The sequence below is a fragment of the Pseudorca crassidens genome, chromosome 10 (assembly GCF_039906515.1).
Source record: "Pseudorca crassidens isolate mPseCra1 chromosome 10, mPseCra1.hap1, whole genome shotgun sequence".
Taxonomy (NCBI): domain Eukaryota; kingdom Metazoa; phylum Chordata; class Mammalia; order Artiodactyla; family Delphinidae; genus Pseudorca; species Pseudorca crassidens.
The window spans coordinates 57,989,943-58,013,764 of NC_090305.1; the positions used below are offsets into that span (position 1 = coordinate 57,989,943).

Consider the following 23,822-nt stretch of genomic DNA (forward strand, 5'->3'; position numbering starts at 1 on the left):
AGATTGAAAACAATTTCTCTTCAAAATTTCAAAGGTATTGCTCCATTGACTACTTTTTTTTTTTGCATGTTAAAATTAATTTTTGAACAGTAAATACATGCTTGGGGGATGAATTTGAAAGATAAAAAAGGATACTACTAATACTTCCAGCTGCCTTGTTTCCTGTCACTGGTTTCTTATGTGTATTTCCAGATATATTCTGTAATATCTATGTGTTTACAAATATAAATACACATATGTTGAACCATATGAAATTGCCATTTTTGAAGTTAAAAATCAGCAACTTCACGCAATTTAACCTAACACACATATATATGAATATAATTTTTTTTTTTTTTTTTTTTTCTTTTTGCGGTACGCGGGCCTCTCACTGTTGTGGCCTTTCCCGTTGCGGAGTACAGGCTCCGGACGCACAGGCTCAGCGGCCATGGCTCACGGGCCCAGCCGCTCCGCGGCATGTGGGATCTTCCCAGACCGGGGCACGAACCCGTGTCCCCTGCATCGGCAGGCGGACTCTCAACCACTGCGCCACCAGGGAAGCCCTGAATATAATTTTTAATCGCACTAATGATAGTGTGCTGTATACACTGTAGTGCGCTTTGGTTTCTGACTTAATGAAACATCTTGAGATCTCCCCATAACTTTGCATAGAGCTGCCTCATTCTTTTTTAATTTTGTGCCTATTTATTTGTTTTCATGGCAAACTGTTATTATTTTTAAATTTACGTATAGTAAAATTGAATTTTAATTTTGATGTACAGTTGTGTTCTAACATCTGTGTACCCACCACTACAATCAGGAAACAGAAATATTTCAAACATATCTATGTCATCACCACCAATGACAAAGAATACTACTGGCAGGCACCTCAAACTTCCCTCCCGATTGTTATGCCTTTCCTACACCCCAAGACAATATTTCTCTTGACTTCTAACACCGTAGGTTAGTTTTGCCTACGTGAAGTAAAGGAGTATACATTCTTTTGTTTGCCTTCTTTGGCTCAACATTATGTAAGGTTCATCCATGTTATTATGTGATTACTATAGAACAATGAATTACACAACATTTCATTATTTTATAGCATTTTTTTGGCATGCAGAATAAAAAAAAAACCTTTCATATAAACTGTTTTTTTGTAATGGTTTCTGGATTTTGTGCTATACTTAGGAAGGCTTTTAGCACTCCAGGGTATAAAATAAATCTTCCAGTGTTTTCTTCTAGTGATTTAATAATTTCATTTTTTCAGGTGTGAGGAATGAATCCAACTTTTTTTTTTTCAAGATACTCATTATCCAAATACTCATTTAATCTTCATGGGAAATTTATGATGGATACAATGACACATCTTCATTCTACAGATGAAGAAACTGACACATACAAAAGTTCAGTCATTTTCCCCCATCACAGAACTAATAAATGGCAAACATGGGACTTGAACCCAGTCAGTTGAGTTTAATGCCTTTGTGCTTATTCATTATACTACCCAGCCTTTCCACCCACACAGTATCTTGAGCAGGAGGCAAGGATCCAAACATTTGCAAGAGTGAATTTGTTTACTTAGGAGTCTGATTATCACATAGTTATTCAGTAGGAGCAGAGAATTTGACACTTCACCTCCATTCCCTCAGCCCTTCTCTTTATTACCAAGAGGCCTCATTCTTGAAATAAGATTTTTTTTTTCTCAGTCCAGTGTCGGGTTTTCCCTTCCAAGGACTCTTCTCATTAGATTGTTGAGTCATCAGCTGGGTAAACAGCCCTAGGACATATGTAAACAATTACAAAACTGTTAAAAAATTGAGCAGGGTGTGTCTCAGAGAAGAGAAGGAAATGTGAAACATACTACAGTTGGAGACCAGGATAAAGGGCAAGAAGCCTGAGGTCAGTTTCCACTTCGGTCACTGAGATCATATGACTCTGAGAAGGTCACTTTTTGGCTCTTCCTTTTGCAATAGCGATAATAATGTAGCCCTTCACTTTTCCTTAGTTTCCTTATTTCTGCCTACAATGGGAATTAAATTAAAAACAAAGATACCAAAAAAACCCAAAAATTCTTTAAAGAAAGGCCCCAAGCTGAAAAGTAAGCTAAATTCCTGGGAGAGTCACAGTCAAAGTTTAGACATTGATGTGCAGACCTTTCTTCCATGGGAGGTCTTCCAACTGTTTTATAACTTTAATTTTTTAAATAAGTTTTTGGCCGTGCTACAGTGGCATGCAGGATCTTAGTTCCCTGTGGAGTCTTAACCACTGGACTGCCAGGGAAGTCCCCATATAATTTTTTTTTTTTTTTTTTCTATACGCGGGCCTCTCACTGTTGTGGCCTCTCCCGTTGCGGAGCACAAGCTCTGGACGCGCAGGCTCAGCGGCCATGGCTCACGGGCCCAGCCGCTCCGCGGCATGTGGGATCCTCCCGGACCGGGGCACGAACCCGTGTCCCCTGCATCGGCAGGCGGACTCTCAACCACTGCGCCACCAGGGAAGGGAAGCCCCCCATATAATTTTAATTTACGTAGCTATAAGATGTTCTTTTGCAAAGTAAATATTAAAAACATACTGTGTTTCAAAGTGTTCTGGTGAAGTACATTAAAACAGGATAGGAATACAAGTATTTCAGTCCGCTCCAGATCTGTTACTTGCTATAGCCAAAATATGTATGCATATATATTATATACATATATATCCCCCCCAACCTTATAAATGTTGGCAAATCTGGTATGTGAAGAACAACACAGCTGTAGCACTTTCACATTTGTGGATAAGTGCTCTCAATGTACAAAATATTTTTTCTTTTCTTTCCTTTTTTTTTCTTTCTTTGCAACCAGGAAAGAATATATGCTGGTGAGGACACTGGGTATCAATCAGTAAATCATTTTGGAGCAAAGTATTGGAGAACATAGCAAAATCAATGTCAATGGTAGTCTATGCCACCATGGTAAGGGATCCAGAGGCAGTGTGGGTGGGTGGTGTGGGCATGGGCTTTAGAGCCATGAAAGCTCTGGGTTCAAATGCTGCCTCCACCATGTCCAAGCTGTGTTACTTTGGGTGAAATTCTTAACCTCTCTGAGCCTCGGGTTTTTAATTTCCATTTTAAAGTTTTCATACAGTGAAGTTTAGTGTTTGTGGTATATAGTTTTCCGGGTTTTGACAAATGCACACAAAGTTGTATATCTACCACTATAGTTATGCTATGAACTGTTTCATCATCCCAAAGATTCCCTCATCCTGCCCTTTTGCAGTTAACACCGCTTCTACCCCAACCCAGTCCTGGCCCACTCAACTCCTAGCAACCACTGGTCCATTCTCCCTCCCTATAGCTTTGCCTTTTCATAATGTCATATAATTGGAATCTGTTGGGCTGCATCCCACAGGCCTGCAAGCCTTGTACTTGCCCAGCTTCAAGACCAAAGAGAGTCCAGAGTCAGTGACAGAGACATCAGTGGTTTAATGGATGGGGGATCTTACATGTCTGGAACAAGGTTCTGGAGCGACACCCCACTGTGTGCATCAGGACACGGCACTAGTCTTTGCTTCCAGGCAGAGGGGAGGTTACCAGTTATAGGGAGAATTGACTTCCGGTTGGCTCATTGGTTACCAAGGAAACCAGCAGAGGAGCGTGCCCCTCACCTCCCCTTTGGTAAACTATCATAGTGGCGAGATTCTGATCTAAAGATGAGAACAATCACTAGTTGGGGCTGGGGGCAAGTATGCAGGCATTTACTGATGAAGGTCTATGATTAAGAGGGGAGGTCAGTCAAGTGAGTAGGGTGTAGGTGACGCAGGGACTGTACAGAGAGCAAGATATATATGTATGGCTTCTTTTGGGTCACTCAACAAAACTTAAGGAGATCCATTTAGGTTGTTATGAGTATCAACACTCTGTCCTTTATACTTCAGAGTAGCATTCCATGGTATGGAAGTACCACAGTTTGTTTATCCATTCATTGACCTAAGGGCATCTGGGTTTTGATAATTTGTGTCAGATATTCCCTTATAATATCTGTAGAATCTGTGGCAATAAGCACTCTTTAACTCCTGATATTGATAATTACTGTTTTTCTATGAGTCTTACTAGGGGCTTACCAATTTTATTAATCTTTTCTAAGAACCAAATTTTAGTCTTGTTGGTTTTTCTCTATTGTCTGTTTTCTATTTCATTGATGTTTTGCTCAGTATCTTTTATTTCATTCCTTCTACTTAATTCGATTTTAGTTTTTTCTTCTTTTTCAAACTTCTTAAGGTGGAAGCTTAGATGATCGATTTTCAATCTTTATTTCCTTTGCAATACAAACACATAATACTATTATTTTCCATGTAAGCACTGCTTTAGCTGAACCTCACAAATTTTGCTATGCTCTGTTCTCATTGTCATTCTTTTAAAATATTTTCTAGTTTCCCTTGTGCTTTGCGTTTTGGCCCATCAACTATTTGGAACTGTGCAGCATAATTTCCAAATATCTGGGGACTTTCTAGATATCTCTGCTATTGATTTCTAATTTAATTACTTTGTGGTCGGAGAACACAATACGTGATATTAAGCTTTTGAAATTAATTGAGACCTGTATTATAAATTAGCACATGGTCTATCTTGGGGAATGTTCTATAAATATTCCAAAAAACCCCCGTGTATTCTGCAGTTGTTGGGTCTTTTCGAAAAAGATCAATTAGGCAAAGTTAGCTGATCCAACTTCTCTATATCCTTACTAATTTTTTTGTCTACTTGTTCTATTAAAGACTGAGAGAGACCCCAAGGACCTGGCACTTAGAATTAAAGATTTTTGAAGAAATATATGAAAATATATGATTTCTGTAAAATAAAAAATAAATAAAGGCGATGTCCAAAGATTGAAATCTTACAATATCGGCCAGAAACATCTGGACCCTGGGAGCCCCGTGTCAGGCACTTCTTGAACCCTGGAAGAGTCCAGCAAAGGGAAGAGGGCCCCTCTGGGAAGCAGTAGGAGTACCAGACACTGAAGGCAGAGAATCCTAACCACAAATACTGAACAAAAGTACACTATCCTTCAGAGCCCTCGGCAGGTTCCCTGGGTGCCCTCTTCTCGCACCCCGGACACCCACACATGCGGTTCTTTGCGGCAGAATTATCAGCCTTGCGGTCCTCAACAGAAGCAGCACCCTCCCCACCAGACTTCACAGCGCCGAAGCCCCGGTGTGCGTCAGCGTAGCTCGGGATCTGAGGGCATCTATGCTCGCAGTGAGCATAAGCAGCGCAAACCCCTGCATCTTCCGGGAGCGACCCTGGAGCGCGCATGTGCGGGCCCGACTCCAGCTTGTCCCCTCCGGCACTCCGTAGCACTCCCTCGGCGAGCTCCACGTAGGCCGCGCAGGCGCCTTGGGCACACGCTCACCTGGTGCCGTTGTCGCCGCCGCCGCCGCTGCCGCAGGAGCTGGATGGGGGGCCGAGGCCAACCGGTGGCACCCAGAAGAGAGAGACGCGGCGGCGGCGACGCCGACACCCGCAGGACGAGTGTGCCGACCCGCCCGCGAGGCCAAGGAGGAGAAGCGAGTCCCAGCCCCCGCGGTCCCTGGTGTAGAGAACCCTCCGTCGCCGCCGCGGCCGGGTCTCTCAGAGCACTCGCCCTCAGGTCTCATTCACATTCAGGAACCCGCGTTGCGCCATGTTCAAGAAACTGAAGCAAAAGATCAGCGAGGAGCAGCAGCAGTTCCAGCAGGCGCTGGCCTCTACTCTGGTACTATGGCCGCCGCGCTCCCCTAGTTCCCCGACCTTTGACCTCTAACCTGAGGCTTCCCCCAGACCCCGGACTGGGAAAGAGCTTAGGGCGGTCCAGGTCCTCCGTGATTCCTGACCCGGGTCCCCTATCCTAAAACTCCGTTCTGGTTGGGGGAGGCTGGATTCGTGATACCTGATCTCTGGTAATTTCCCCTAATGCCCAACCCGGTCTGAGAATAAGTGAGAAGGGCTCCGATCTTTTATGATTTTTGAGCCATATCGAAGGTTCCACCAACCATCCGAGACCCCAACTCAAGAATGAGGGCGGAATGGGAAAACCAGGGTCCCTTGTAACATCTGATCTCTCGACTGAAGTCCCCTCTCTGATCCCCGACCCGAGATTGAGTACGGAGGGGCCCCTGGCCCGTGACGAAGTCTAATTCCAAACCCTGGTCCAGGGGTGAGGGCCAGGGGTCGAGCCATTCCTGCCCAGGCTCCTTGCAGGAGCATTGGGACCTGAAAGAGGTGGCGGTGTGGCCGGTGTCCAGCGCCTGGGGCTGTCACGAGTTAGTCACTTCGCATAACTTGGTTGATCCGGGACGGGTGGAGGGGCTGACACTGCGCGGCCCAGCAGGGCTTGCGCCTGTCCGCAGCTCGGCTCTGCTTCTTCAAGTCTCGTTAATATTTGTTTTTCACGAACGCTGTTGCTTCAGGAAATGACAGTTTTCAGGAAAAAGGGGGCGTGTTAGTAGTGTTAATTTAAAGAAGCAGAAGCAGTTTCCTAAGCAGCTGTGATCGTGTGTTTGGGTGCTGGCAGCACGTGGTCCCTTCAGCAAAGGGGAGGGCGTCTGCTAAATTCCTTCCCAGCCTTTCAGAGTCTCAACAGATGGAGCAAATCTCTCTCTTAACTTTAGAGTTTCTACAAGAAAGGCTGTTTTGACTAATTTGGAGGCATTTCTAAACATCTTTAACATAACATTTATCGTATACAACTTTTAAATATAGCTAACTAATTAACAACTACTAAATCAAACAACTATTGAATTTATTCTGAAACTGTAAATTGAAGTTGTTCTCTAAAAATGTAAAGCTCCCCTAGAGGGAAACAGTGGTTGAGATACATAGGTACATGGTACTGAAAGCTTGCTTGTTCATTCTCCCAAGTGAAACGTAAATAGTGATTAAGATTTCAGTACTAAAATTTTACTTTTCATACCATTTACCACAAGCTTTTAAATTTTACAAAACACCATTATTTAAGAAACAAAGGAAAAACTAAAAAATGAGGTACAGATGAGGAATGTGGGGAAACAGGCGTGGTAGTGAATGTAAGGGACTCTATACATATCACTGATCCAGGATTCCACCTCTAGAAATTTATTCTAAGAAAATTTAGGATGTATTAAGCAGTTAGCCACATGGATGTTCACGTCAGTGTTGTTTTTTTTTTTTTTTTGTTTTGTTTTTTGCGCGTTGCTGCGCGCGGGCTGTCTCTAGTTGTGGCGAGCGGGGGCTATTCTTCGTTGCGGTGTGCAGGCTTCTCATTGCGGTGGCTTCTCTTGTTGCGGAGCACGGGCTCTAGGCATGTGGGCTTCGGTAGTTGTGGCACCCGGACTCAGTAGTTGTGGCTCACGGGCTTAGTTGCTCTGCAGGATGTGGGACCTTCCCAGACCAGGGATCGAATCCGTGTCCCCTGTGTTGGCATGCAGATTCTTAACCACTGCACCATCAGGGAAGTCCCGAAGTTCTGGATTATTGTTTTCAGAGTTAATGATTTCTTTCAAGCATGAATTAAACAAATATTTTTTGATGGGACAGTCCTTTTATAACAGATTACACATATCCTTGTTTTCTCGTGCAAAGGATCCTGAATTTGTATAATATCAATTTCTTCAGTTTTTTTTTTTTTTTTTTTTCCGGTATGCGGGCCTCTCACTGCTGTGGCCTCTCCCGTTGCGGAGCATAGGCTCCGGACACGCAGGCCCAGCAGCCATGGCTCACGGGCCCAACCGCTCCGCAGCATGTGGGATCCTCCCGCACCAGGGCACGAACCCATGTCCCCTGCATCGGCAGGCGGACTCCCAACCACTGCGCCACCAGGGAAGCCCATGTCTCCAGTTTTGAGTATGAATTATTTTGTGTTGACGGCACCATGCCCTCAGGAATTTAATGGTGTGTGAAAGACAATTCCCTTTTACCCACTCAGGAGGATTTGTTTTTGGTCTACTTTTTGTGATTACTTTGTAGCCTCCCTTGCTATCTTCCCAGTGTTGTTCTTCCAACTTCTGAATTGTTTGGGCTTTAAATCAAGACAAGACACTAAACTTCTAAAATTTTGTGTAAAATAAGGACAAGTACCTAAGAGATTCTTTAGTGTATTTTAGTGTTATTAACACAAAGTTTGAGACCTTTGTTTTGAGATTTTGGAGGCCTGTGTGTGCATACTTCCTTGTTCTTAGCTTTCTTTCCAGAGGGGAGATTGCCTGATAGGGATGTTTCAAGTAGAGTGAGTTGTCATGTGTTGATAATTCTGGGATAAATGAACGATTTGCATCATAATATTTGCAAAACTTTCAGTAATAGTAATAGTGTTAGTAACACTGTAAGGGTCCCTTAAGTTTTTGAAAGCATTCAATAAAAGACAGCCTTCTGTAGTCCCCAGTCACTTCTCTTTGGTTGGTGCTAAGATTATTTGAACCCTTCTTTTTTTTTGCGGTACGCGGACCTCTCACCGTTGTGGCCTCTCCCGTTGCGGAGCACCGGCTCCGGACGCGCAGGCTCAGCGGCCATGGCTCACAGGCCCAGCCGCTCTGCGGCGTGTGGGATCCTCCCAGACCGGGGCACGAACCCACGTCCCCTGCATCGGCAGGCGGACTCTCAACCACTGCACCACCAGGGAAGCCCTAATATATATATATTTTAAGATTTATTTATTATTTATTTATTTAATTTATTTTTGGCTGCGTCAGGTCTTAGTTGCAGCACGCGGGATCTTCATTGAGGCATGTGGGATCTTTTGTTGCTGCCCACAGCTTCTCTCAAGTTGCGGTGCGTGGGCTTCTCTTTAGTTGCGGTGTGCGGGTTTTCTTTTCTCTAGTTGTGGCGCGCAGGCTCCAGGGCGCGTAGGCTCTGTAGTTTGCAGCACACGGCTTAGTTGCCCCGCGACATGCTGGATCTTAGTTCTCTGACCAGGGAGCGAACCCGCGGATTCTTTACCACTGGACCGCCAGGGAAGTCCCTCCATTTAATATTTTTTTAACAACAAATATCTACTTGGATTTTTAAATTCCTTACAGAATGAATTTGATAAAAATTATTAAAAAGTAATGTAGAATACTTTCTAACTTCTTAAGATATATGTAGTGCCATGAATAAAAATATTTTTTAACATTTTCAGCCTTTTTCAAATATTACTGAAACTTTATAAAAAGCACAGGCGCAAATGGACAGTTGTATGATTCCACTTGTATGGGGTACCTAGATTAGTCAGTTTCATAGAGACAAAAAATAGAATGGTGGTTGCCAGGGGCTGGAGAGGGGAGAGGGGAGTGGGGAATTACTGTTTAATAAGAACAGATTTTCAGCTTGGGAGGATGAAAAAGTTCTGGAGATGGATAGTGGTGCTGGTTGCACAACAGTGTAAATATAATTAATACCACTGAACTGTACACCTACAAATGTTTAAAATGGTAACTTTTATGTTATGTATACTTTACCACAATAAAAAAATTAAATTAAAAAAAGTGCAAAATGTGGGCCTACCCCAAACCTGCAGAATTATAGCTTTTTTAGAGTGGGGCCTCAAAATAATAGTTTATGTAATAGAAATTTTTTTAAAATTCCACAGACAGCAGAGGAAAGAGTCACTTTCTGAAGGAAAATAGGCTTTTTGTAAACGCCACTTGGCAAAATAATTAGCCTCAATCTAAAAAGCGTAACTCCCAGAGAGAATATTTGGATCAGAAAAATCAGAATGTCTTGAATGTTTATAAATCTGTACTTTGACCAGGGAGCATATAGTGGCTATTTGTATTACTTTATATAGAATATACATTAAGTTCTCATGTTTTAAATAATTTAAACAGTCCTTGTTCATGTGATTTAAAAAATCTGTGTGAAACTTGAATAGGGTAAGGGCCATACAAAGTTCTCTCATCTGCTTCTTAGTTTGATAGGAAGAGCTGGAGGAAGAAATTCTAGAGAGTCTTTGTCTCTGTAGCTTTCAGGATGAATTAACCCAATTTGTTAAACTGTGATGTTCAAAGACCCCAAGACATAGATGCAAATTATACATACCTTAACTTTACATCCCACGGAAGCTGTAGGCAGATTCAAAAGTGCATCCTCCTGGGCCCAGGTGAGAAAGCAGGGCTGGAAACTTTGATGTAGAAATTCAGTTAATGTGTTGATAAAGGTCAGGGCTCTTAAAAGTATAGGATTTTGGCTAACAGCATTTGGTTTCTTCACCTTCTAAACCACAAAATATTAGGAAGACGTTCTCACTTAAACATTTATTTGGCTAGCTATTAAATTCCAGGTTGAAAAGTTTCCCTCAGACCATTGACTGTTTTTCTTCCTTCTAGCATCATGTGTGCTGATGAAAAGTCTAATTCCAAACTTGTTCTTTCTTTATTGGTAGTTAACTTGAGCTTTGAATCTTTTCTTTTTTCCTTGATGCTAGAAAATTTCCAGTTTCCTTCTTTTTTTTCTTAAGTCTCCCTCCTTTTTTTTTTTGCGGTATGCGGGCCTCTCACTTCCGTGGCCTCTCCCATTGCGGAGCACAGGCTCTGGACGCGCAGGCTCAGCGGCCATGGCTCACGGGCCCAGCCGCTCCGCGGCATGTGGGATCTTCCCGGACCGGGGCTCAAACCCGTGTTCCCTGCATCGTCAGGCGGACTCTCAACCACTGCGCCATCAGGGAAGCCCAGTCCCCCTCCTTTTTTTTTTTTTTTTTTTTTTTTAGCAGTATACGGGCCTCTCTCTGTTGTGGCCTCTCCCGTTGCCCCTTCCTTTTTAAAAAAAATATTTATTGATTTATTTATTTACTGGCTGCGTTGGGTCTTCGTTGCTGCACGCGGGCTTTCTCTAGTCGCTGCGAGCGGGGTCTACTCTTTGTTGCGGTGCACGGGCTTCTCATCACAGTGGCTTCTCTTGTTGCGGAACACGGGCTCTAGGTGTGCGGGCTTCAGTAGTTGTAGCACGCGGACTCAGTAGTTGTGGCTCGCAGGCTCTAGAGCACAGGCTCAGTAGTTGTGGCGCACGGGCTTAGTTGCTCCGCGGCATGTGGGATCTTCCTGGACCAGGGCTCAAACCCATGTCCCCTGCATTGGCAGGCGGATTCTTAACCACTGTGCCACTAGGGAAACCCTAATCATATATTTAATTTCCACAAATAATAACACTAGTCAACACTGGATAGTTATTTTTAGCCACGTGCTTTCTTGCTGCATTGCATGTATTAACTAAATTAATACATGAAATAATAAAAGGTGTGGATTTGTATTATCCCCATTTTACAGATAAGAAATTGAGGCCTAGGGAGGTTAAATAACTTGTCTGTGGTAGACAGCTAGTACCACACAGCTAAGCGGTAAAGCCGAGATATGAACCCAGACAGTCTTGCTCTAAAGCCCATTCTCTTAACCAGAGTACTATGCTTGTTGCTTTGTTTCAGTTTTTAGTAGCAGCTTGTGTTTTAATGGAAACTAGAGCTTCTCAAAACTCTTGCAAGATAAGTGTTATATATTATACGTACATATATATTTAAGTTCTCTTCCTTGATTTATCTGATTGCTCTGGGTTACTTGTTATACCTGTATTTCTTCATAGTTGTCATCGTTTATCTTTTTTCTTTTTTTTTGAGAAAAATGTCTTGTTATTATTGGTTGTTTGTTTATATTTATGAAGACCTGGAGGGTGGTTTATTTCAGTAGCTAACATGGGTTTTCTCTGCTCTTACCTGCTACTCTCCTGTGTCGAGAGCCAGCCAAAACACAGAGAGTCCTGCTTTGAAAGGTGACCATAAGATTTAGTATCCAAACATTCTTATGAATGAATGGGGACGCTAGTGGCAGTTATCTTGGAACATAAACTGGCATGAACTGGGTGGGACTGGGATTGCCTTGGTCGGTCTGGGGTGTATTGTTATCCTTCTGCTTTGTGGTACCAGCCCCTGCTATTGGAGCGCTAACTCCTCCAAGGTGTTGCTCTTTATATTTGACTGTTACTGTTGTCTGGAGATCTATTTGGGTTGGGGGAGGCTGACGCCACCTACCTCTTTGTCTTGCAGACACTTAACACATTGCTGAGAGCAGTAATCTCCCTTTATAGTGTCTAAAACTGTGATTTATTTTTTTTTTCCTGTTGCAGAAAGTTGCTGCTTCCTCTCCCGCAGAGCTTCTGTGCATGTTCAGGGTTATGGCTACCTTTGCCCTGATTTTTCCACCAGTTTGAATCCTTTTGCCTTTGAGTCTTCAAAAATTTATTTTCTTTTTGCCTGTGGTATTCTCTCTCTTGTTCTAGAGTGTTAATCTGTCTGCTTTTCTAATTTTTTTTAACCTTTATTTCAATGGCTTTTGGGTTTTGGGGAGGAAGAGAAGTAAACAGTGTTTATTTTTGCATTGTGTTGGACACCCAGTGGACGGTTTAAGTGTGGTGACTCCTGTGCTTAAATTCTTGGAAACTTTTAGGTATTATTTCTTTGATAATTCCCTCCCCTTTGTTTTTTCTCTTCTGTCCTGAAAGTCCAGTTAGTTAGCTTTTGTGCCTTCAGGATAGATTCCCATTTATTATTTTTTACCCTTTATGGTCTATTTTTATTTTTTTATTCTGTTTTTGAGAGTGTGCTTCAATTTAACTCTTCAGTTGAATTTTTTGTTTTATATATTTATTTATTTATTGAAGTATAGTTGATTTACAATGTGTTAGTTTTCTTCAATTGAATTTTAAATTTTGGCTACACTATTTTTAAATTTCCAAAGGCTGATTCTTATTGTCTTTTGCTTTTTCATAGCATTGCTCTTGACATAGTGATATATCTTTTCTCTCTCTGAGAATAATGGGGATTTTTTCTTCTGTTTTCTTTTAATCTTTATTGTGGTAGGGTTTTTAAAAAAAATTTGTGTATTTATTTATTTACTTATTTACTTGGCTGTGCTGGGTCTTAGTTGTGGTGTGCAGGATCTAGTTCCCTGACCAGGGATTGAACCGGGACCCCTGCATTGGGAGCGTGGAGTCTTAACCACTGGACCACCAGAGAAGTCCCATGTTTGTTTTTTGGTTTTGGGTTTTTTTTTTCTTCTTGTTTTTGGCTCCCTCTTACATTGGAAATTTTCTTTATTGAATGCTCTGGGCTATCTATTCATATTTAAGGGCTAGGTACTAACAATCTGGTGCTATTTGGAAGTAGCATGTGATTGACACTGGGGCTCACTGGTGGGTGACATGCTGTAAACTGGTTTTATTGTTGGGAGAAATATCTACATGTTGGTAATCAGAGGCCTAGCTGCCAAGTTTCTGGAAGCAGGTCTGAGAAGGACTGCTGGAGGTTCCACTGTTCACTGTGCAGAACATCGCCTAATCCTGCTCTGTTTAGTCACGCACTTTGCCCTTCTCTCCTGTCTTATTGTGCTTGGTTTCACCCAGTTTGAAGCCTCATTGGCTCCAGAAAATAAACCTCTGTTTCTTCAGAGGCTATGTAAGGTGGGACAGGGGACCTGGGGAATCTTTCAACCAATCTTTCGGGTTTTGATCCTGTCTCATCTTGCTTTATAACTTTAGCTTTAAGTCCTAAGTCTTTTTAGGGTTCTGGGGATGAAAATAGGCTTCTTCTCATCACTATTCCCTTCTCCGTGGGGTTGTAGTGGCTGTCCAGCAGTACTGTTACTTTAGTATTCTTTCACTCACATCCAGTATTCTGAAAATTGGTTGAAATTTAACTCTTTGGGAGGGAGAGAAAATAGGAACATATGTAGCCAATCTACTATGTTTAACTAGAAGTCTCCTTAAATTACTTTTGATTGAGTGGATTTTGCCATATTGAAGGGCTGTTTTTGAGAGGTAAGCATTTATAACATGAACAGCAGTATTTCATTTCCGGCACTACTATTTAGATGTCAGGATGTGGAAGGTACTTTATTACAGACGTAATGGAAAGCTCTAATAATTTTGGTAACTAGTATACAGAGGTTTCTGTGAAGCATCAACTCCCAGTTACTTTGGCCATTCCTTTATAGCTGGGATGTCGGATGGATTTGACAGAGACTTTCAGAAGTGCCGTGGTGAGAAGAGTCTACGGCTTTGTCCTTGCCATGATTGATTACCATGGGTGTGGGAGGGAGAAGTGAAGCCAGGTGTTTGTTATGCTTGTGTAAGAATAACATATCATCTATTGGGGGCATAACTTGAGAACTGAGTAGTGTCAAAAGGCCTCTAAGCAACCAAAATTTTAATGTCACTAACTTCACATTCCATAGTTAATGTATGTTGTTCATAAGAATACTTTAAAAAATCCCTCGCTTAGAGCTTCCTTATGCTTATTTTGTCTACAGTTCCAATAAATGTAGTTATCTAGTTTCTAAACTAGTAGCAGGCTAAAATGGACAGAGAAGATATACTACAAGTAGCATATTGACAGGAATGACAACTGACCTAGAAAATGTTAAATTATATTCAATTTCCTTTTATCTTTGGAAACTAGAATTAGTTACTATTTTCGGAAAGGTGAAACCTGATTTCAGAAAAGTGTAGATTCAAAATGGTTAAACCTCATTGTTATCTCCAAACCCCTTCAGGTATTAGTGAGGTTTAACCGTCTTGAATCTATAAGTTTAGATAGATATCTAACAATTCAGCTATTTTGAGTAATTCTTTCTATGAAAACTCCCAGATAATAGAGCCCCTTATGGAATAAACTATGATTAACATAGTTTTGACTTTAATGTAGAACTTCCCAGTAATGTGAATGTCCAAAATTTGTGTTTTTGTTATCTTTAGATTTTGTTGTTCAACCTAGAATTAATGCTTTTTAATTTCTATTTTGTGGTATATTTAAAATATATTAGATATATTTGATGTATTCTAGATTTAGTAGTGGCCATGTTTATCAACATTGTTCTTATACAGACAACATGGTATGATGAAAGCAGTTCAGGTGGGTTGTGGAATCTGTGGATTGGGATCAGCTTTTTTTTTTTTTTAAATGAAAGACTAGATTAGGTCAGAATGTGGCATCTTATGTTGTAAAGGTTAAGGTTTCATAAAACTTTTGTTTTAGAAGTGTCTGTGTGAAAAGGATGTTGTTGTTTTACTGTGGGTCCCAGTGAAAAAAATTTGAGAAATAGTGATCCAAAGAATACTGGGGAAGTGGATGAGGGGCTCAGAAGACCTGTTTGCTAACCCAGATCTTGCAGTATGCAACCTGATCAAGCCACATAAGCACTGTGAGCTTCTTACTTTCTTGTCAGGAAATTGGGGATGATAACTGTCCTGCTTACCTTTCAGATTGGTTGTGAGAATCAAAAGAGAAAGTATTTGAAAACATTTGTAATTACAGAACGCTTCTTTATTGAACAGAGCCTGCTAAGGTGCTGTGCTGGTGTTGCATTTGTCTTGAAGGGTAGATGTAGTCTCTGTACCATAGGGTTGAGAGACAGTTACTCCTGGTGTGGTGAGAGTGTGAGAGGATCAGGGTGACATCTGATAAAGTCTTGATGGGTAATGAAAAGTCATGGTGTTCAAGGCTTATTATTCCTAAAGGTGACTGTACTAGCTTCCTAATGTTTCATAACACATTACCACAACCTTGCTGCCTAAAAACCCAGTTATTGTTTCACAATCTGTATGTCAGAAGTCTGGCATGACATGACTGGCTTCTCTGCTCAGGGTCTCATAAGACTAAGATCATTATTGTCCAAACTGTGTTCTCATCTGGAGGTGAGGGTCCTCTTCCATGCTCATGTGGTCGTGGTAGAATTTAGTCCTTTGTGGTTGTAGGACAGAGGTCCTTATTTCTTGCTGGCTGTTGAACGGGACCGCTTTCAGCTCCTAGGGCTGCCCACAGTTCCTTGCCACTTGGCCCCCACATGCCTTTTCTTTCAGGATAGCAGGAGTACATCTCTCTGCTTTCTGCTGCTGCCTCTGCACTCTGGACCCATTTGAAGGGCTTGTGTGATTAGGTTGGACCCACCCAGACAATTTCCTTTCAATTAACTCACAGTCAACTGGTTAGTAACCTTAAATATACCTGCAGAAACCTTTTTGCTATGTAAGGTAAGATAATCAGGGCAGTGATATATTCACAAGGTGAGGGTCATTTGGGATCATCTTCAAATTCTGCATACCACAGTGACTAAAATGGGTTTTTTATACTGAAGTTGAGGGCTATGGTCAATTAAAATCAGTTAGTTGGCAATAAAAATATAAATTCTGAGCCTGGTTATAGCCATCAGGTTTTTTTGGTAAATAGCCATGAGAAATCTGAAGACAGATTTCTAAGCTATAAGAATTAATTAGACCAAATTTAGTTTGAAGGAATCTAAATCCTTATATATTTTGAAGTGAGAGGATAGCCTGTTAAAGATCCAGGACTTTGGGATAAACACTCAAGTACAGTTAGTTTTTTATGCATGTTTTATACTTTACAGTCATATCCATTCCCTCATGTGATCCTTACTTTTGCAACTCCAGAGGAAGACCTACAAGCCACCAGGCCAAACCTTGCCACGTGGTACTACTTTTTGGAGGACAGTGTGTGTTAGAACCTATTCTTTAACTTTATAAACCCCAACATTTGATTTTGCCGGCTTATCCAGAGCTGATGAGGCTCCAATTATGATTAGGCTCACATGAGGCCAAAGTAAAAAGACATAGTGCCACTTAAAAAAATTCACAATGGAGGTGTACTTTTCAAGTGATTTCAAGGTCCCTGTTTGAAGTAGCCCTGTCCTGGCATCTGGGCATTTGGAAAGCTGAATTATTAACCCCCAAATTTTTTGGATATTATGACATCACAACAGAGAGGGTTAGCTAAGAGCTATATCCTTTAGCCTAGTGTTACTTCTCTAATTACTTTCCTAACTTTTTGCCCTCTCAGTGACCCTTTTGTTTTATTTATTTATTTTTTGGTCTGTTTTTAAAATTATTTATTTATGTTTTGCTGCGTTGGGTCTTAGTTGCAGCATGCAGGTTTCTCTCTAGTTGTGGCGCAGGGGCTCCAGAGCATGTGGGCTCTGTAGCTGGGGCACGCGGGCTTAGTTGTCCTGTGGCATGTGGGATCTTAGGTCCCCAACCAGGGACTGAACCCATGTCCCCTGCATTGGAAGGTGGGTTCTTAACCACTGGACCACCAGGGCAGTCCTGGTGGCTCTCTTTTATTAAAGGAGATATTACATATAACCATTTAAAAGTAGATACAAATGGAGTTTCTCCTGGTCATAGTGGTAGCGTTTGAAACATCTACAGCCTTTGAAGCTGGCATGGTTTGAAATTTATGGCTCTAGGTGTGGGAAGGGTTATTGCACTTCCCTCAACTTCAGTGAGAACTGTTTCTGAAGTGCTCTGAATACTTGTGATTCTTGTTTCAGTCCTGGGTAAACACTGTCCCTGCTTTGCCTTCCCATTTTCTAAGCGCAATGTTGGCTTCATACATTTTCTAGACATTTAAAACATTGATAAGCTTCAGCTTTATTTCACATTCAACCATTTTGTTGCTTAAAATTTTAAGGCCTTCCTGTTTGTTTTATCTTGATTGAGAAGGGATATCTTATCCCCTAAGGTAACTGCTGCACATAGCTAATTCCTTCTATCACATGTTGATTTTTCTGGTTCATCTTTTAGAAGGTATGTGTGTGCTGGAATTCTACGCTGTAAGCAACAGAACTCAGTCCAGCTAGTTAAGCAGAAAAGGGGTCTATTAATGAATAGTTGGTGACTTAGAGAATTTTCAGGAGGGCCTGAAAGTCTGGGCTGATCGCTCTGCTCAGCCACACTTGGGGGGCTGCACTAATAAGAATGTTGCAGCTGCCTCAGTTTGGCAGCATCGCATCTTGCACTGGACAGCTTTTGTGAACGACTGCGTGAAGCTCCGTGTCTCCATGTTCACCAGCTGATGAACTGTATTAATTTTGCATGTCTGTCTTCTCATATTACCCACTTATGACTCAGACTCTCCTGTGGGTATGTTCATTGGTGGAGTTCAGATCACCTGCCCTAGGTGAAAAGAAGACTGGGGTGGTGAGTTTTCTGAGTTCTGACTTACAAGCATTTTACAAGAGCTGTTTAGAAAAAAAGGTTATTAAACTTTGTCATGTTTTGTTGATGTTTTCCCCTCCTCCCCATTAATCTATTCCTTTTGATTTCTGCTTCTGACATAAAAGTCTCTTTCCCATTCAGAGATTATAGAAATAGACTCTCATATTTTCTCTTATATTTCAATTAAAAATCATTTAAATCTTTAATATAGCTTAAGTATGAAGTGAGGATCTGATTGATATTGCTCCCCCATATGGATGGCCATTTGTCCCAGCACCATTTATTGAACATCTGTCTTGATTAGAAAGGTTAGACTTATTGTAAACTGAATATGTATATGTGTGTGTAGAGTGTGTGTATGTGTGTGCAACATTCCTCGTGACCTCTCTGTTCTAGCATAGCCACAGCAGTAGGTACTGACTTGACAGATTAGGGTTGCATTTGTTCATTCAATCATTTATTTAACAAATATTTATTAAATGCCTTTTTAGGTAGTGCTGTACAGACTACAAAAGGGTAAGACATTGAGACATTTCTTTGTGGAGATGAGTTAAGATCTGTCTTGTTATGGGTGATGGGGGGTCTTGAAGTTTTGGTTTTATACTTTTTGGACTGTTTTTAGCTCACCTTAGAGTACACCTCAGACTCCTAGTTTAAATTTGGGGCCCTTTCTCTTGTGGGTTTCTGTATAGGAGTCATGTGTTCCTTTACAGAACAAATGGACTGGCATCTCAGTATTGGGCTATGGTGTGCATGGTGTTCTCAAAGCAAGGTACTTGATTAGAGAGATGTTTACCTGTGCAGTTCATTATATTGAATATTAGAGCTGGATGGCACTTTAAAGATTAAATTGACAACTTTATTTTATTTTATTTTATTTTTATTTTTTTATTTTTTTGCGGTACGCGGGCCTCTAACTGTTGCGGCCTCTCCTGTTGCGGAGCACAGGCTCCGGACGCGCAGGCCCAGCGGCCATGGCTCATGGGCCTAGCTGCTCCGCAGCATGTGGGATCTTCCCGGACTGGGGCATGAACCCGTGTCCCCTGCATCGGCAGGCGGATTCTCAACCACTGCGCCACCAGGGAAGCCCCGACAACCTTATTTTTTAATGAACTTTTAACTTTGGAATAATTTTGATTTATAGGAAAGTTGCAAAGATAGTACAGAGAGTTTTCATATACTTCTCACCTGGTTTCAGTTGCCCCTAATGTTATCTTCTTTTAAATAAAATTTTATTTAGTTTTGGCTACGTTGGGTCCTTGTTGCTGCCCGTGGGCTTTCTCTAGTTGCAGTGAGCGGGGGCTACTCTTCTTTGTGGTATGCGGGCTTCTCATTGCGGTGGCTTCTCTTGTTGCGGAGCATGGGCTCTGGGTGTGCGGGCTTCAGTAGTTGTGGCACGCAGGCTCAGTAGTTGTGACTCGTGGGCTCTAGAGCGCAGGCTCAGTAGTTGTGGCGTACAGGCTTAGTTGCTCCACGGCATGTGGGATCTTCCTGGACCAGGGATTGAACTCGTGTCCCCTGCATTGGCAGGAGGATTCTTAACCACTGCGCCACCAGGGAAGTCCTAATGTTATCATCTTATGTTATCATCACGACCTTATTTTTGAGGTTAATTTTAGCCCTCAAAATGTTAATTTAGCTAAGATCATAGTTCTAGTTGGTGGCAGAATCAGACCAAGGACCCAGTAGATAGCCTGGGTCTGCTAGTTGATTATGTTTCAGTTATCCTTTTCTGTTTTTCATGTATTTGCTCTTTTCCTTCCTTTCACTGGGTTCTTTGGGCATGAACTATGAGAAGGACTACTTAGTACATAGTGCGCTCATCAATGTAGTCTTTCTAATTTGTGCAATAATTTTTAAATCTAGGCTTCCTCCAATTCTTCAACGCCAACGAGAACCAGGAGCAGGACGTCTTCATTTACAGAGCAGCTTGATGAAGGTACACCCAATAGAGAGGTAAGTTTGGAATTTCTTCTTCAATAAATCTTTTACAAGAAGCTTATTAATTTAAAATGTAATGCTACTGTTGATAACAAAATGGGAAATTACTTAATTCCTAGGTATTTTTTTAGTACAATTTTTTTTTCAAATAGTACTGTTGCTTTTGTAAAGTGTGTTTTCTTTGAATATCTTAGTTTGAGAGGATAATATACTTTGCCTTTAATATTTGAAATTTTCAGAATGATTTGATAACAATTTGTTCAGCGTAGCATTATGTGGGGAGAAGTCCTATATTTTCAAGCTAGTGATTGGAAACTGTGAAGTAACTCCTAATTCCATGTGACTTGGAGCTGGCACTATAACTCAGATTAGATTTTTTTTCCAACTTTTTTTCTTTCTGTGAAGGATTATAAGAGTCATGCAAGTAAAACATAAGTACACAAATAAGGGTAAAAAGAGGATAAGAGAAAAAAGGATAAAAAATACATGCATAAATCAGTGAATTATTATGAAGTGAATCCCTGTGTGACCACCACCCAGGTCAAGAAAAGGAACACTACCAGCACTAGAGTGCTACTTCCCTTCCCCACAGAAGAGCACCATCATCCTGACTTCTTGATATTTGCTTCCTTCTTTTTTTTAACTTTTTAAATTTTTATAGTACCACTTAAGTATGCTTTCTGTTGTAAACCTTATAGTTAAACCTTTGGGCTGTCTAATTTTTGGCTATTATGAATTATGCTGCTGTGAACATTCTTGTATATTTCTTTTGCTACACATGTACCAGCATTTCTTTTGCTATGTACTTAGGAGTAGAATCACTGGGTTAAAGGGTATACATAGTTTTACCATTGAAGGTAATGCCCATTGTTTTTCAGAATAGTTGTAGAATTTTACCTTCCCACATTCCCAATTTTACCTTCCCAAGTTCTTGTTGCTCTATATCCTTGCTAGTCTTTAATTTCAGCCATTCTGGTGGGTGTGTAATGTTCTCTTATTGTAGTTTTAATTTGCGTTTCGCTGATGACTAATAAGATTGATCATTTTTCATCTGTGTACTGATAACTTATTTTGCGAAGTGCTTACTTAAGTCTCTTGCTCATTTTTCTATTGGTTTATCTTTGTCTTATTGATTTGTAGGAGTTCTTTTTTATATAGTGTGGATAGGAGTTTTTTATTGGATACATGCCTTGCAAATATCTGCTTCCACTCTGTGGCTTGCCTTTTACTCTCTTAATGGTGTCTTTTGAACAGAAGTTCTTAGTTTTAATGCATTCCAGTTTATCAATATTTTATTTTATGGCTAGTGTTTTTCATTTTTTAGTATTCTTTTCTTGCCCTTCAGAGTATTTCCCATTATTATCCTGTTTTACCTTTCACATTTGGATCTATACTCCATTTGGAAAAGATTTTTTTCAGTATGGTGTGAGGTAGGGATCAAGTTTCACCACCGCCCCCCTCCCCACATAGCTATCCAGTTGTTCCATTCTTTCCATACTGCTGTACTGTGCTACCTTTTTTTCAGAAACTAAGTGTCCATTGAGTGGATTTCTGGACTCTTGTTTCTGTTCTGTCATTTGCTTTGTCTTTGATCTGATCCCACACTGTCTTCATAACTATAGTTTTATGTTAAATCTTGCCCTTATTAGAGCAGGTCTTCCCTGTCTTAGTTTTAAAACCAGAATTCCATAGACTGGGTGGCTTAAGCAACAGACATTTACTTCTCAAGAGTTCTGGAGGCTGGGCAGTCCAGGATCAAGATGCCAACAGATTCAGTATCTGGTGAGGGCCCTCTTCTTGATTTGCACACAGCTGTCATCTCATGATGTCCTAGCATGGCCTTTCTTTGTTGCATGCACTTAGGGAGAGATGGAGGAGTGGGGAGGCAGCTCTCTCGTATCTTTTTCTTTTATAAGGACAGTAATCCCATCATGAGGGCCCTGCCCTCATTACCTCATTTAACTCTAATTACCTCCCAAAGGCTCTGCCTCCAAATACCATCACTAAATATCCTTGGGGGTTAGGGCTTCAGTATATGAATTTTGGGGGACATATGCAGTCCATAGCACTCCTACCTTGTTCTTCTTGAATGTCTTAGTAATTCTTGTACCTTTCCATATAATTCCACATAAATTTTACAATCAGATTTTCAAGTCTTACAAAACAAACTCAAAACAAAATAAAATATAGCACTGACAACAAAGAAACCTGTAGAGATTTTTATTGGGATTGCATTGACTCTATAGATTAGTTAGGGAAAAGTCTCAATATTATGAGTCAAATTTTATAATCTTTTCAATATTAAAAGTAGTACTGGACTGAGCATTTTACATAATGCATAAGTTACAGTGCTGTTATTCTTTTTTTTTTTAAGTATTAAAAAACATGTATTCTTGAACAGTGATTTGGATGGAAAGTAGTATTCTGAGAAACTTTTTTTTTTTTTTAGGATAATGAAGCTATTTTAGTATTATTTAAAATAAGAACAACCTTTAAACTGTATGAAGTGGGCAATAGGGGAGAAGCACGCCTTCCTGAGAAGGGTCCTCTGAGAAGGGTCTTCTCAGGGGCAAAGGCAGCAAGGGTGGGTGGGCAGGAGGGAGTGCAGGCCTGGATGTCAGCGGTGCTTCCTCAGGGCGGGCTCTGCAGGTAGGAGAGGTGGCTCTGGGGCTTGGCAGCTCCTGGCTGGAGTGGAGGGAGCTGGCCTGGCGGTCCGTGCCAGTGACTGAGGCAGGGGTAGGGCAGGGGTCAGCTGGGTAAAAGAAATGTGGGTTTGAATGTCAGGAGGAGGTGGCCTTGGCTCTCAGGACTCAAGGGGGACGTCAGGCTGCAGGAGGCCCAGGCCTGGGAGTGCTGATCCGCCCCCATCTCTCCAGCGAGGCTCTGTGACTGTGCCCTGGGCGGGTGGGGGGTGGGGGGGCCTCACAGCAGGGTGGGCGGCAGACAGGGAAGGCTCAGACAGGGCTGCTGGTCAGGCCGGGGCTCAGTGTCCTCTTCTCGGAGGCGCTTGCACCCGGAGCAGATGCTTCTTCTCAGAGGCCCCGGCCTGGGCACAAAGACAGGGACCACTCCATTCCTCATCACTGGCCGGAAGGCCGACAGCCTGGGCTCGGGGCTCTCAGACCTGAGAGGCCCGTCGAGCCGCCTTTGTCCTTCCTCGCATCGGCTGAGGGCCCTCAGCGCAGTCTCCTTGGCACAGGGGTCCAGGGATTCCTGGCTGGACGGACAGGTGGACAAGCTGCTTAGGCTTTCAGCGGGGGCGGTACAGATGTCCACCAGGCTCTGCATGTGGCAGGAGAGGTGGGCGTTCCACTGGGACCTCATTGTGAAACAGTTGCCATGGCCGGAAAACCCCAGCCCCGAGGAGGTGCGGAGGGGCGGCCCGCTGGGAAGGCGCCTCCAGCCCTGGGGCACCGAGGACCCACGGACCGGGTAGTACTTCCAGCTGCGCAGGGCGGCGGGGAGCGGCCGCCTGCTGCGGAACCAGAGCTCGTGATCCTAGCGGCGGCGGCGGTAGCACAGGATTGGGCGCCTGTCCCGTCCCATCGGGAGGCAAGTGCCGCGGGCAGGCCCGGTCCATGGGGACCATAGGGACCAGCGCTTCTGGGCGTGGGCTGGCTGCACGGCCTTGGCCGTGCCCAGGTACATGCTCAGGTAGCTGCCCATGCTCGCGGGTCAGCGGGGTCGGACCTTCGACGGGCTTTGGCTTTGGCTTCTGGGCGGCCCCGAAGTCTGTAGACGCGAAGCTTACGGCGCTGAGGCGACCGTTGGCATCGGGATGTGGGACAGTTCGTGGGGTGTCGGAACCTCTGGGCACTAGGTCCTGCGCGCGCCAGACCGGGGCCTCAAGGACTCACTCGGGGCCTCGCGGACCCACCTGGGGCCTCGCGGACCCGGGGCCTCGCGGGGCGCCCCTGTGTTCTGAGCACAGGGGATCCTTCAGCTC

The 23,822-nt window shown here is 42.5% G+C and overlaps 1 protein-coding gene across 6 annotated transcripts in view; it reads left to right on the forward strand.

Annotated features, from left to right (window-relative positions):
* Window positions 1-5,399: 5,399 nt before the first annotated feature.
* Window positions 5,400-23,822, forward strand: part of GOLGA4 (golgin A4) — a 105,398-nt gene continuing 86,975 nt past the window's right edge. For all 6 annotated transcript variants that reach the window (XM_067753767.1, XM_067753768.1, XM_067753770.1 and 3 more), the window contains exons 1-2: window positions 5,400-5,705; window positions 19,802-19,891. In XM_067753767.1, the coding sequence (XP_067609868.1) occupies window positions 5,634-5,705; window positions 19,802-19,891 (162 nt within the window). In that variant the 5' untranslated portion in view covers window positions 5,400-5,633. The remainder of the gene's footprint in view (window positions 5,706-19,801; window positions 19,892-23,822) is intronic.